Here is a 15,601-nt window from a genome sequence, read left to right on the forward strand (position 1 = left end):
TTTGTGTAGAATTTTAACAAAGTGGAACTAACCATTCTCACCTATCACTGTGGCCTTCTAAATTCCCTAAAGCATTTCTGAAGCTTCAATGCACTATCAAGTTGAATGGATATAATTAAGGTATATGACAGTGAAAACTTTTCTTCTCACGGCTTCTATATAACAAGTATTAGAAACTGAAAGATTCTTACTAATTGAGATAATTTTTTTTAATGTTTTATAGTGTCCTGATTCAGCGTGTAAGCAGGATTTATTAGCCTACCTTCAACGAATTGCCTTGTATTGCCATCAGCTTAACATCTGCAGCAAGGTGAAAGCCGAAGTACAGAATCTGGGAGGAGAGCTCATTGTGTCAGGGGTAAGCTGGGACCTGGGCTTCGCAATTCGAGTTTCCACTGTTGTTCTTCCAAAGCAAGCATTCTTGGCAACAGTACTGCTAAAAACACCAAACTACAGTGATTCATAGGTAGTTTTTTTTTTTTTTTTCTTTTTAAATGTTATCACCATTATTCCAGACTTTACAAAAACTCACAATGAACAATTTGATTTTCCAATTACCCTGTGTTTATGCTAGCCCTATAAAATCTCCATTCTTCACAAGAAAACTAATTTCATAGTCTGGAAAGTCACTGCCAAGTTGTGACTATTATAATTATTTGGGGCTTTTGTATATTTACTCATTGTAAGTCTACTTCCCTCTGTTAGTCCTAGTAATTTTCATTCTCTGTTCAGGAGCCAGCCTCTCTATGTGTGGATTGTGTTCACATGTTAGAGATGGTGAAAACAATAGGAATTCATTCATCAGGTTCCAATGCATACTAGGTTATCAATAACCTTTAAAAGCCAGAAAGCATTTGGATTTAATACAGGTTGATTTGCTGTTGCCAAAAACTAACATGGTTGTCAGACACTAACAATTATAGATCTTTTATTCAATCACTTCAGTGTTTCCCTTCTCATGAAAATATAAGTATCTGGTCCATTTTCATCAAATGCAAAGAAGCAAAAAGCTCAATGAATAGAAGTATCATGATTTCTTGGCAAGATTTCCAAATGTATGTGTTGAGGTTCTTACCTTGGCTTCTTCTCCTCCCTCAGTCCCTTTCTTTCAACACAAGATGCCATCTATTGTAAACTATTTGCAAATTCCAAAGTGTGGCTCTGCCACCTTTAGTTCTTTTCCCAGTCAGACATGATGCTGCCATTTTCAGTGTGGCATTATCAGAAACAGAATGTTATCCATATGGTGAATGCCTTGTGAACATCAGACTGGTCATGAAGCTCAATTCTTCCTCAAGACATTTCCAGAAATTCACCATTTGATTAAAAATATGTGTAAAAATCATCCTTGAACCCAAAGGTTTCAGTTCCTGTATTGTTTGGCATTTAGAAAACTTAGCTGGGAAAAGAGCTTATCTGGCTTGCATGGAGATTCCATTTAGAAAGTCTGTTCCATGCAGTCTCATCTAGTGCTCAGTAAACTGCGATTTTGTGCCTCTTAGCAAAGCATAGTCACCCCTCCTTTTCCAAAATGATCCCGCTTCAACATTCTTCAACAACCAAGAGCAATCTGTCTTGCAATGTGTCCTTCCTGCCACATTGGTTATTACCAAGATTCTCTCTGCCAAGAAGTGATCGAAACATTGCACTTCCCTTGCTTCCTTTCTTATCTTCAGCCTCAATGGTATAGTTTCCCATACCATTCAGCTTTCATGTCCATCTGTATCAAGCACCTGTGGGACTGAGTGCATTTTGTTTCGCTTGCCTTGTGTGCTTTCATTTGTTACTTTCGAAATCTTATTATTTACATGGATGCGCAGAGCATCTTTGTGGATCTCAGACTCCGCAACCTCATCTAAGCAAGTTTTATGGGCAGAGTTGCTCTCCGTCGTCCTCTCAGTGCCCATTGTTCATCACTGCCTCCAGAGCTTCATTTCCATTGTATTTTCCTCATTTAGTTGTAGTCCAAACCATCACTGGCTTTTATCACTTGCACTGTTGGTATTGGCAGAAGTGTTTGAGAACACTTATCACAAAGCCTGTTTCCTTCTTTGAGTCTTATTGGCAATGTTCGTAAATCCTTGCATGGGAGAAGGCTTCTTTCAGAGGAATGTTATACCACTTTATAATAATTGAGTCAAATGCATTATAAAGATTTGCTTATATTGCTCAGTTATGGGCCTGCTCTTGGTTTCTTCATGATTTTTTTCCAAGCTTGATTGCTATTTGGTGCCACACCTGCATCTGTAGTCTGCTGTCTTTGCCACTCTGCCTCCATCTTCTTCTTCATCCTTCATTGATGGCCAATAGAGAAAAAACAAAAAACAACAAAAAAAACAGCAATATGTTTATTTTGCACGGTAGCACACATGACTGTCTTCAAAATTCTGAAAGAGTCAAGAATGTGAGACCCCATACACACAAACTTTCAATGATTTTGCCAAGAAAGTTCATCCATGCTTTGGGCCCCGTTTATTTTGTTGTCTGGCATGACGAAGTTGCCACATTTTTACGAAGTTGCTATATTAAATACAGTATGCATATATATATATATTAAATATAGTATTGCATATAATATGCAATTAAAAAGAGAAATACTTAAATTGTCCTTGTTTTTTTCCTATGTCTTTGTGTACATGGTATTCAAAACTGTGCCTTCTCTGAAAACCCCTAGAACAGTATTTTCATTAGGAGTCAAAGTTTCTACTGAAGCAGAAGAGATATGGATAATTTTTTTTCCCTTTTGCCAAGAAAAATTATTTGGATTTAAAAACTGAATGCCATATTTTTATAGTCTTATGCTGGCATGATGAACTTAAACTAAAAATATGCTCATGTGCATAATTGTATACCATGTCAGCATGTGTATGTTTTATGTGAGTCTATGTGTACAAAGTGGGAAAGGCTTCTTCTCTGGTGTCTGCCTTTGACTTGAGAGGTGGCTCAGGAAATCTCAATAGGACATGGTGACAGTGGGTGCAAAGCTTTTCATGAGTCATAATGGGAACTAGAGAAATAGACGAAACCAGGGTGTATGCCTATGGATGCTCATTCATGCAACTGCTATCTAAGAAGCAGCATTAGTTTTCTGGCTGGCAATCAATTTTTTTTAAAAGTCATTGGCTTAAACATTTCTCGACAGTGGAAAGGTGCCATTCTTATTAAATCTCACAGTAGAAGATGCATATTTGTGAGCCAGTTCAGCTCAATGTGGTTGCTAAGCAGGTAATGGGAAAGGGAATTAAAACAAACCAACCAACAAACAAAAAAAACCCTCAAAGAGTGATAGAAATGTTAGAGGAAAAGCAGAGGAAATGAAAGCCCAGACAATTAAACAGCCTGATAGTTTAAATACTGGCTTTATTTGCTTGTTTAGTTTAATGTTTGGTAGTTTAATCTTAAGCTGGTTTACATGCTTTCTGGAAAAAGACTGTTGTAAGAAGAAAAGATAAAGAGGAAAGGGGAGAGGAGGAAGGAAGAAGCATAAAAAAAGGAAAAAGAGAAAACAAAGGAAAAATAAATTTAACCATAGCATAACATAAATAAGTTCAATACAAGTAATATCCATTAAAGGTGACAGCATTTTATTCATCAGGGGAGACAAGTTGAACCACACTTTTTCAGCATGTAAATATGTTTTGAATACAAATGAGTTCCAATGCCATGCTATGGAAATTACCTGTATATTTGATTGTCATATTTTTAATTAATTTTTCTGCATTCAGTTTCAGAGAATTTAATACATTCTTTTAAATTTAAAAATGGAGATATGCACATGCAACTGGAGAAACAAAAACCATTTTATAAGCCTTGATAATCTTTAGCTACCCAAAGATTTATACTTTGTACATTATTAAGAATGAGATTCAAAACACAAATGTAGGGATTTCGAATTTAGAATGCTGAATATCAAGCATTCTGATAAAACCAAAAAATTCTATCTAAAATGTTAAGTTTAAATACAACAGGAGCCCCATTATAACAAGAAAGCCAGAACACAAGAGCGATAACTCTGCTCTTGACAAGAATTTGATGTTCAGGTTCAGAGATGGAGGGCCACTGATATAACTTAGAGCTGACTCTACATGAGAAGTTACAAAGTTAATAGATTTTATTGCAAATAAATGCCTTTTTTCATGCAAACAAAATATAGGAACAGAGTTTAGAGGTGACAAATGTTAGTTCCCTTAGCCCTCAGGCTGATTAAGTGAAGCCATGACCTATTCCTGAAGCACTGAGTAATTTGCCCTAAGTGAACTTTTGTTCTTTTGTCTTTTAAATATCTCCTTTCCAAATTTGAATTCCTCTCAATTGGGTTATGGAGAAAAGTTTGACAAGGTGAGCAAGCATAATTGGCAACACTGGTAGGATCTGGATTGGTAAAAAGAAAATTGGAGAATAAGGGGTCAATTATGTTTCATATCATTCAAACATTGGGCTCAGTTAAAACTAACATGAATATTCATGGTAATAGCTAAAAAACACTCATAAAAATACTAGAAACTAGTCATATTCAAGTCAATTTGAATAAAATACATATATGCTATATGCACATGCTTACATATATACACACAACAAATAAAGCTGATTTGCTTCCTTGTCCCCTTAATAAGCAATAATTAAGAAATGAACAAATGATTGACAACTGTGACTAATATCTAATTCAATGTAATACAATTTGGGGGAACATACAGTGTTTCTTTGTACAATGTTATATATATATTTGTACAATACCATATATATATACATATACATACCTATATATACTTGTGTGTGTGTATATATATATACACACACATATATATAATGGTGGTTGTTTGAGATGAGAATTGCATTATACTTGAAAATTTTTTTATTCCCTCTATAAAAAAGTATCAGTATTTTGTAATGGGATGAAACAATCACTGAAACAAGCATTGTATTGATACCTTGTTGTGTAGACTCGTACTTTAAGCACAATTTTGGGGAAAAAGAGTCTTTTTTTATGTATCTTCTGATTCTGTCTATTGTCAATTCTTGATTATCTCCACTGATCAAAGTGTAGTAGTAATGGGAAAAAAATCTAAATTGCTAGCTATTTCAGTTTGAGTTTGGAATGCACTTCTATGCTTCATTTAAACAAAAGGGTATGTGTTCAGGCAACTCACAGCAGTTTCAAAGAATTTTATCCAGACCTTCCAGAGGGTAAGTTATTAAGTATTTGGCTTAAAGAACTTTTTCTAATCTTGGGAAAGTAGGAAAATCCAGATCCAAGGAAAGTAAGATTAAAGCTAAAGTCAGATTATCAATCTCAACGGAGGGATAATGAAGAAACTCTGTAATAGTAAGAAAATTAAATCGGTATTCATCATTATGAATTCAGAATGGCAATAGTTCTTTGCACTTAATCTTCTAGTATGATGGGTTGTTGCATAACTCAATCTTTCTCCCAACAGCCTACGCCTTAATGTGTTATGATGGTACAACTATAACCATAGAAATTCTGATTCCCACTTTAAATCTTCCTTAGTTACATTCATGTCATTGTCCATGGTCATTGACTTTTGCACAACCCAAATTATGCAAACCTTAAGATAAAAATAACCCTTAAGTTTTTTTCAGTGCAAATTCATTCTCAGTGTTGTAAAAGTGACATTTAACAAACTCCAGGGATTATTTTTGGAAGAAATTTGAAATAAGTTTTATAAGAAAGTAAAAAATCTCCTTGGGTTTCAGGCATCATAGAAAGCTTTATGTCTGTAGCACCACAGTATATCACCCTGACTTCAAATAATAATCTTACACAAAGGAGGAGGGTATGTTGCTTCACTGTAAGAAGTAACTCTTCAGATATATACTCAACGATACTAATCTAAAGTTACCAGTATGGTTAATTCTATTCATCGAAAAAAAAAAAATCAGTTATTCACTCATGAAATTAAACCAGTTCGTTATCTTACTAAATTGTTTTATACATAGAAAAAGACTTTGCTAATGTAAATCCTAAACTAAGAAAACAGACTCGATTGTGGCAAAGCTGGGATGTGAACCAAGCAAATAACTCTTTGACCTCAAATGGAGACATGGATTGACCAAACTAGGGTCTACTCAGTGGATTCACTTGATTACATCACCTGAACTTGTGAGCTGAGCAGTTTACATTTTAGTTTAAGGGCATTATTGCTCATAAGAGCAAAAAGTGTTAGTGACTTTATGAACAGAAGAGTGTCTCTGAGTCAGAAATATCAATGCCATTACCTGTCACTGAATCAATGAACTTTCATTCCTTTGGGTTTTAGAATTTTTTCAAGTTTCAAAAACCACGAATTAAAATAAGGCAGGCAAATTTTTCATGCAATTATTTGTTAGTAATTAATGTCTTTGATTTTAATATTCTAAGGGTTTTTTTGGCATCAAATGAATAGTAATATTTTACAGAAACTTGGAAGTGAGATACATAGAAGGCACCTAAATGAGGGATAATGATTGCACAAATCTTTTGATATCTGTGAAACACAGGAAAACGTAGCTAAAGATATCCTGGTTTATACAATTTTCCCGTGAGATATGTTCAGAGATCTTGTCTACATGTAATAATTGTCTGAGTTCCTTCTAAGATGTTCTTTGTTTATCAGTATGTTTTAAGAAGTAATGTCTGTAGTAGTATTTTAGGAGCTAGCACCTTCTCCCCCATTTTAAACTAGTTTTGGATATATGAGAGCAACCCAGATCTACCTGTTCCCTTCAGTTGAACCAAATAATTATGAGAAGCTGAAGTGTTGATTGAATATCTTTATTTAGACACAGTATCTATAATTCAGTTCCTCATTTTTGGTTTTCCTGTATACCCTCCGATTTGTCAGCTCTAGTCAAGAAATATGTTATTTTGAATGGATTACCCAAATCTATTGTGTTTTTATTCTTGTTTCTACTTGGACATGCCTTAAGAGAGTTAAAATATGAACAAGTTGATATAAAATATATAATTAAATTTAAAAAGAGAATATGAATATTAAAACCATATACTTAATGTTATCTGGGAATTTCATTATTGATTTTGTATGACCTCAGATGACTCAAAATAAAGGAAATAAAGAGATGCCGATAGCAAAACTGAGACAGGAGCAGTATTTTTCCTAGGAAAAAAACAATGGTTCCATAAGCTGTTCCTAACTTCTAATGACAAACTAACCATCAGAGTTCAGAGTTGTATTTATTGCTTGTTCTTATAAGGATATTTTAATTCATTGAATTTTATGTTCCTATTGCATTTCAACTCCCACATAAAAGGAACAGTGCTAAATATTGGTTGGGTGGGAGCATTCAAGGTTCTTTACCTCTAATAGCAAGTAATTTTTGTAAAAGGGTAAATTTTTCTGTCCATTGTGCTTTTATTAGGTTGTATAGTCTCTTGTTTTCATTTTACCTCAGTTTCTCATCTTACTGTTTTAGCATTTTCAGCTGGAATAGCGGGCCGTCTGTTGAGCTCCCTCTGTGTATTCACTGGTTTTCTTGGTTTACTGGAAATAAAACTGTGCTTAACTTACTATTGTCTACATTCTGTCCATACAGACTATGTCAAATGCTTTCCCCAGTTTAAATGATTAATAAAATCTGCCTTTGATCACAGCCCTTTAGAGGAGAAATACGTCATGTTATGGCCCATGTATCTTACAAATGGGAAAGACTTCTGGATGGGCAATATGAAGGATTTTTAGTTCAGATTTGTTTTACTGCTTCAAAATACATTGTCTTACTGTATCTTGAACAGTCATTTTCCTTCTGGGCAATACATATGTATTTCAAATATTTCATCCTAATTCTATTTTCTTGAAGGCAAGATTAATTTAGACTTTAAACTTTTCTTTCATCATCAGTACTATATCTTATTTTATTGCTTTTCTCTGAATACCTTCATCTATACAGATGTCTTGTTGATAATGAACTTGATTGGAAGTCTGGCTAGATGTTCTGTCAAATCTCTATAGTCTGCCTTCTTTTCTCTGTTTCCTTTTGCAACTTTATTTTGCGACTGAAAGAGAATATCCTGGAGAAGTTCCAGTCTGCATCATTTTCTAAGGACATGTACGCTTTTAAGTCCAGGGTTCTGTATGTAAGATACTATCTTAAGACAAATTCAAACATCATTTCTTTATTTGGAAACTTCTAATTCAAATATTTTGCTATCAAAATTAATTGTATTCTCTCTTGTTGGGATATTTAAGATTTTGGTCACATTGCATGCCAAATGCCTGATCATGTCTTCCATGATAAATTACTTGGTAAATAGATCTGCCAATTATTCTTTTGGAGTATACAAATTATTCCAGCTGGCTTTTCTTCATCCTTTGCACTAACTTAAAACTTTTTTTTTTCATAATAAGCAAATAAATATTTGAAACCAATCTTACATTTCTCTGATCTGAAGAAAATTATAATCATGACTTCAATAATGAAGTCTCTTGACTGAAATCTTGCAAACACTTCATGTCTTGTCTTGAAGGGCTAACTCATCCATTTCTGTAATGTCATAGGAAGTATGCATCAAATCCATAATTGCAGTGAGACTTAGTTTTCATGAACAGTATCAAGAGGCTAGATCCCAAGAAGACCTAGAAATTTTCTGATCCAGGCACTGCATTCTGTGTCAAAGAAAATTTTGTTATTTTAACTAATATCATAACTAAATACATTATTGCAATCAATCATACTAAATCACGGAAAAAGTCAGCACAGTTTACCACTCTGCATCCATTTGATGCAGCCTAGTTTTGCATTGGGTTCCTGAAGTCATGTTCTACTTACAAATAAATGATATAATTAATTAGAAATGCAAAAAAAATATAATCTAAGGCCAGTTTGTTTTAGTTCAATATTTAAAAAGTGTTTAACTCCAATTTTATTCTAATACCTTAATATTGGCAAAAGTGTCCCTCTTTGTTGAGTAGTAAAAATTTTAAAGTGTTTATTGGGAGAATGGACAGATGCATCATTAATCTTAAAATAGTGACCTTTATATATTGTACAAAAGATGAGATGACAGAAATGAGTTTCTGGTATATAATTATCACTTTTGAAACTGTTTGATTATAAAATTGGTAAAAGAATAACACTTTACCTACAATGGGGAAATCAGGAGATGGCTAATTTCTAAAACCAAATGGGACTGTTACAAAGCATCAAAAAGGAAAGATAAGCCAACAAGTCAATGATTCAATACGCAAAAATTGCAAGAAAATAGCTTTATAGGTTCATTGTGAAATTTAACACAATAAAAGCTATTAAAGGTGAATTTGAATTTAGACTTAGATTTATTGAAGATGAGAATAGAATATTCAGCAAGGAAAACATGTGCAGAGTATTATCACTTCTTCTAAAAAATACTAAAAAATGCAAATATAGGAAAAATTTCATTCTTTCTTCTCATATGTCAGTTATTTTTTCTTTTTGTCTTTAGTTCCCTAGAGACAACCTTTAAATGCCTTTAACATTTATTTTAAAGTAAAAGATGGGAGTAATGTTGCCAAAGTCATAATCAGTTTGTATTTAGGAGCTCCTGTGTTTCAAAATGCTCCCTAATCTACTAATTTTAGTTTAAAACTGTGGTCTAAACACTTAGATATTTGGTAAGGTAAGAATGACAGGATTGGAAATAGAACTGTATTGGCTTAAAACACCAGAAAAAAAATCCAAATTAGGAGTTTTGTTTATCTGCATGCAAAAATAGTCTCTGGCCTTTAACCATTCATGATGTGAATTACAAACTATTATTTTGAAACTTTACTAGAATATTCTTTGTGGAAATAGATTCACTTTTCATATATTCCACTGGTCAGATTAAAGATCTGGCTTCCATGTGGATGTTTCAGGACTGCTTGCTCCTCCTTTTGTTTTGTCATAATACTCACTTGAGACTGTGAGTAGTTCAATTTTCAAAGCTCTAAATCTACATTAGAAAAGAAAAAAAAGCTTAGATCACATTATTTTCCCATTTTGCCTGACTATATATATATATTCAGACTTTAAACAAAGCTGTAACTCTGTGACTATAGCAGAATTGCATATAACAAAAATGTTTGGTCACTGAGCATTAGTGGGTCATCTGAACTTGACCTCTGAAAGTACCTGCATAGGGGACCTTGTGATTGTAGCAGTATTGCCATTTGATTTCTCTCCAGGTTTGAAGAGAGAGCTAACTCTCCCTTTTAGGAGTATGTTATATTCAGTTCACGTAGAAAAACTTTGTCAAGATTGTCAGTAGTATTTTATGTCAGAGATAACATTTTAAGAGGTAGAAATTCCAAGAGTCAAACTCGACATTGGTTATTGGCTTATCTTTTCAATGGTGCCCATCACAAAACTCACCCTTGAGTGCAAAAAGGAGAAATTTTTTTAAAATGCCATTCTAGCAACAATGAGTGCATTAATTCCTCAGTGAACCCAATGGAAGAGGTAAGTACCCCCTTAGCACCAGGTACTGGCTGAGTGTGCTGAGACCCAGAGCTTTCTGAAGGTCACGCAGCAGGGCAATGGAACTTCTAACAAAGACATCTGACAATCCCCACTTGCTGTTCCAGTCGTTAAGAGTTTCAGCCCTTGCTTTCTTTCTTGGTGATCTTCAATGCTTTAAATAGGGGATTCATTCCCTTTGAACCCCACTACAGTTTTCCCCTACAGTGCCTGACGATGCGGGATGCTCCTTCATCCTCCTTCTCCCAAATGATTAATTTATCTGTTCAAAAGAACCAATGAGGAATCCAAAGGGCTGGGCTGCTTAATACCACGGAGGCCCACCCATATCTCTTTCAGTACTTAATTCATTCACAGGCCTTTTTCTCCCAAATACTCACTCCCTCTTCCACCTCCCTAATCCCTTCCCAATAGGGTACATTTTTTTTTCTTTTTTTCTCTTGCTCTCTCTCTCACTCTTTCTTTTCTGTATCTCTCGGAAATCAGACAGGAATTCAGAGCACTTTCACTACCTTTTATGAGGTAGATTGTGATGTCATAGATGGGGGCAGGGCTAGTCAACTTTCTACCCACCTCCCAACCTGTGCTGAGGGAGCTCCGATCGGGAGTGGAAGCAGTGATTCTTCTATGGTGAGTAACTTCACTTTCTAATCTAAACTATCTCATTGTAAACATTAATTTTGAAAGCAGGGGGATGGCGTTTTGATGAAGTCAAATGTGACCAATCAAGCCCTCTTTACTTACTGTTTTAACCAACTTGGGGCAAAAGATCTACTTATTTATTCTTTATTTAAGTCAAGAATTCTACAATACAGATATACTCTCCAATGATGATCTAAACTTGAGAAGCTGAAAATGGTATTTTCATTCCTTTATTTCTCAGTCTTTCTTCCCTTTGGGAAGGAGAGTCATTGCATACATGGAATGAACCCATTCTGTAGTCATTTAGTAAGCTTTCTCTAAAGTAAGGCTAATCAGAAGACTGTATTCTTCTTCATTTGAAAGATTTCAGGATGAGAGAATACCCTTTATTGATGTTTGGCCAGAGAATCAGTCTGCTCTTCTAAAAATTGTAGAGTAAATTGGGAAAGAAACTGATACACAAGAATTGTCAAAAACTTGGTTCTGATATAAACAAATGAAAACTTTGCAATGCAAAAGCTGAAATACTTAATAAGAAAAAAAGTCACCACCCTTGCAAGATTAAGGGTGCAACCATTTCAATGTGTTTCAACCAAATTTGCTACCTTTTTGTTATATATCATAACACTGATGCTGTTGTAAAAAGCTGCTGTTCTTTGTTATATTCAGATTTCCATTGTTGCTGTTTAATTCTTTTATATGCCTAAGTATTTAGAAAGAAAAGATCAACTGCAGTGAGCATGTTTCTACATTTTCCTTGTTCTTGCCTGGGTACCTATTAAAACTATCAAGATATCAACTTTTATATATGAGAGGCAAAGGAAGTTCATGGAGATGGTTATATCTTTAAGGGGTGTTGGGGTGGATGTTTTCTTAAAAGTTTTGACCATCAGAATCTGAGGCCCTGTTACTCTTCATGGGGTGGGATAAAACACATCTCAGTTTGAATCATAGGTATTATGAAAGGAGTTAAGTGCTTATCATTCATTATTTTCAAATCCCTAGTTAACCAGCTATGTATGAATATTGGTATTGGAGAATATGGGCAGTTTAAAAGGAGACATCCATTCTCATCCACAGCTCTTCTGTTATGTGTAGACCCTCCAGCCCTCTCCCACAGGGGTCCTTCCCCACAAGATACTGTCCTTTTCATGACCTGGGGTAAAGTGGTATGGTCACTGCTGAAGCTATTTTCCCAGCTAAGATTTCTAACCTAAAGAAGCAACTACAATGGTGAAGGTTTTAGGCACAATAAGTAGAACTGGAGTCATAACTGGCCCAGAGGAAAATGTAGGTGATAATCACCTGTAGTCCACTTAAAACTGCAATGTGGGCAACAGGTGATGAAACCTCCTGTGTTGGGTGATCCTTCTCAAGTCTCTGGTCTTCTTTTCATTAAAAGCGTTAGATCATGGAACCCCAGGTAGGAGTAAACCTCTAGTGCCAAAAAAAGTCTGATGTCTAATCATATAATAGCTCAAGTTTTTCATGTCTTTTATCAATCCCTCATACAGCTGCCAGGTAAGAAATGCTCATATTTTACAAACCCTTGGAATACAATCATCTTTAAACTTCGTGAGTTAAGAATGGTTGTGTTGTACACTCGTGTAAATTCAGAGAATCTATCATGGAATGCAGTGTGCATGCACTTGTATACTCTCATGTGCATGTTTCATTGAAAGTGGTGTTCAGTGTTTTTATATCCATTTTGTATGTATTTGAATTATAATTTAAAATACATACATATATTGTGCTCTAAACAAAAGAGTCACATGTAACAAAAGTTACATTAATCTGATGTCTGAACACTAGTGCACTACTCCTATTTCTGTCGGTGACTAATTAGGTGACTCAAAGTAAATGCCTTTGATGTTTTGGGCCTCCTGCAATGCAGGAGACCCAGGTTCGATCCCTGGGTCAGGAAGATCCCCTGGAGAAGGAAATGGTACCCCACTCCAGTATTCTTGCCTGGAGAATTCCATGGACAGAGGAGCCCGGCAGGCTACTATATAGTCCATGGGATCACAAAGAGTTGGACACGACTTAGTGACTAACACAGACACATACTTGGGCCTCAGTTTTCTCATCTAAAATGATGAGAGATGACTTAAAGGATATATTCTAAAGTAATACTGCTCTAAAGCTACATTGTTTTGTATGTTTTCAAAGAAATGGTTTATGGGGAAAAGACTGTATAGTTGATGAGGTCTAATTTTTGTAGTTGACATAGAGTTATTCAAACCTGAAGAAAAATTTCACTCCAACCTAGTCTCAAAATGTACCCTATATCTGATATAGTCTTACTTGTTTAATAATAGTAGTTCCTATTCTTTTAAGTGGACATTATCAAGCGATTGATGATTAGCTATGTGTTCATTTGGAAGACTAACTTGTTTTTTAACTTCTTAATTTTGTTATTTTGATTATTTGAAATAAAATATCCGTACCCACTAGGTAATAGATGGAGCTAGGTCTCATTGGGACTCTGAAATTCAGAATTACTTATGCATTGTTACAGGAATTCCCTTGTGGTATTGGGAAGAGTTGGTGAGTAGGGAATTGATGAATCCTGAACTATATGTTATGAAGGATAAATGACATATAAGACCTGGCTCCTGTTCTTGAGGAATGTGAAACCTTTTTAGAAGTCTAGACACATACCACGTAACAACTGAGAGGTGAAGACAATAAGTGTCAAAGAACTAAGAGATATCCCTGTGGGCTGAGTTGGATTGGATTGTCCTCGGAAGGCTTTGTGAGAAGCTGAGGCCCTCAGCTAACTTTGAACAAAGCATTTTAGATTTGTGTTGTGGGAAGGGAAATATTTCAGATCAAAAGCCCACAGAATTGTACATTTTGCATAGAATAACCTGTGTTGAGAAATGTCATATATCAAAATAAAAAGTCTTTGCTTTGAGTTCAGTCCCATACATTTTGAGCCCCTTTCCCCTTAATTATATGCTGACTTTATAATATATGAAGAGGCTGCAAGTGAATTACTTAGAATGATTGTTAAAATATAATCAGGCTGCTATTTTCTCAGTTACACAAGAGGTCATATGATCACTCACAGCCACAGCTGTGGAAAAGAAGTAAATAAAATGAAAGAATTGGGGACAGAAGGAAGCTGTAACTCTGGGACATTCTGGTTTTCTGTTGAAGGTGGAAATGGATTGTCCTTTGGAAAATCAAGGGCTCTGTCACTGACAAGTTTAGACAGGTTGCAAAGTCATAGAAATGCCCATAAGCTAATGAGAATTCGTGTAACCAGTATGGTTTTCTGAAGCAAATGGAAGTTTCTTGCACTGAATAGGAATCATGTCAGACTCTGTTCTCAAACAGACAGTGATTATGCAAGTCTCTTTCCCTAATACACTTGGAAAGAGGTGATAGATTTAGCCATCATTTACCCGCTTTGGGCTTCCCTGATAGCTCAGTTGGTAAAGAATCTGCCTGCAGTGCAGGAGACCCCCGTTCCCTTCCTGGGTCGTGAAGATCTGCTGGAGAAGGGATAGGCTACCCACTCCAGTATTCTGCCCTAGAGAATTCCATGGACTATATATAGTCCATGGGCTTGCAAGAGTCGAACACAACTGAACGACTTTCACTTCACTTTTTTACCCACTTTGACATAGGAGCACATTTAAATGTGAAAGCCTCTCTGTTGCTGTAGACTCAGATGATGTTCACTGTATACTTTGTATCACTTAGAGGGCACTGTTCCTGTATTTCTTGCCATCCAAGTTCCTTCTAGATTATTACTTTGGCCATTCTAAAAGCCAAGAATTCCATGAGTAGAACTGCTTTATTACCTATCCTAAATTCTAAGGACTTGGTTTACATCATCCAGTGAAATGTTTCTTAATATTCTATCATGAAATTGAGATTAATTTCTAGAATATATTATCACAGGAAATCACTTTCTAAAGCTAAACTTTACTATATGGAAATAAGGAAGTTGTAGGATCAGATTCAGTTTTACAAAACAGAGAAGGCTCTCTTAGAACTAATTTCCCAAAAAAGTTCAAGTAGGACTTCTGTAAATTTTTGTGGAATAATCTAAACTATTAAAGGAAGTTAAAGATATTATATAATTAGGTTTGTCTCAAGAGAACAACAATACAGATGGCAACTCTTACCTTCCTCCCCCAAAATGCCCCAGAGGTAATTTTAGAAATAGAAGTTCAGTTATAATTCAACAAACATTTAGTGAGTAAATAACATGTGATATTCACTTTCCTATGGATGGACATGGAAGTAGAAATGGAAAATGGGCACATAATCAGGAACTGTGATAGATTATAATAATCACTCTAACAGAACTATGTATGAATCTAGAGATTCCTGTAGAGAAGGGGGGAGAGGAAGCTTCATTAATGGGATAATATCTTTGAATATTCAGAGATAAATAGATAGGAATTTTTTAAATTGTGGAGAGAAATGATTAGCCCAGAGGGAAACAGAATGGCCATAATATTATGGTATAGATATATTCTGGGCTGACCAGCCC

At 35.1% G+C, this 15,601-nt stretch overlaps 1 protein-coding gene across 5 annotated transcripts in view; it reads left to right on the forward strand.

Annotated features, from left to right (window-relative positions):
- Positions 1–15,601, forward strand: part of CTNNA2 (catenin alpha 2) — a 1,366,346-nt gene that overhangs the window by 1,321,088 nt on the left and 29,657 nt on the right. For 3 of the 5 annotated variants that reach the window (XM_086323685.1, XM_086323687.1, XM_086323686.1), the window contains exons 17-18: positions 224–358; positions 10,936–11,079. In XM_086323685.1, coding sequence (XP_086179811.1) covers positions 224–358; positions 10,936–11,079 — 279 coding nt within the window. The remainder of the gene's footprint in view (positions 1–223; positions 359–10,935; positions 11,080–15,601) is intronic. The other 2 variants (XM_086323688.1, XM_086323689.1) reach the window with 1 other exon arrangement.

Source organism: Bos grunniens, chromosome 11 (genome assembly GCF_055505025.1).
Source record: "Bos grunniens cultivar Pamir isolate PY7600 chromosome 11, Bosgru_T2T1.0, whole genome shotgun sequence".
Classification (NCBI taxonomy): domain Eukaryota; kingdom Metazoa; phylum Chordata; class Mammalia; order Artiodactyla; family Bovidae; genus Bos; species Bos grunniens.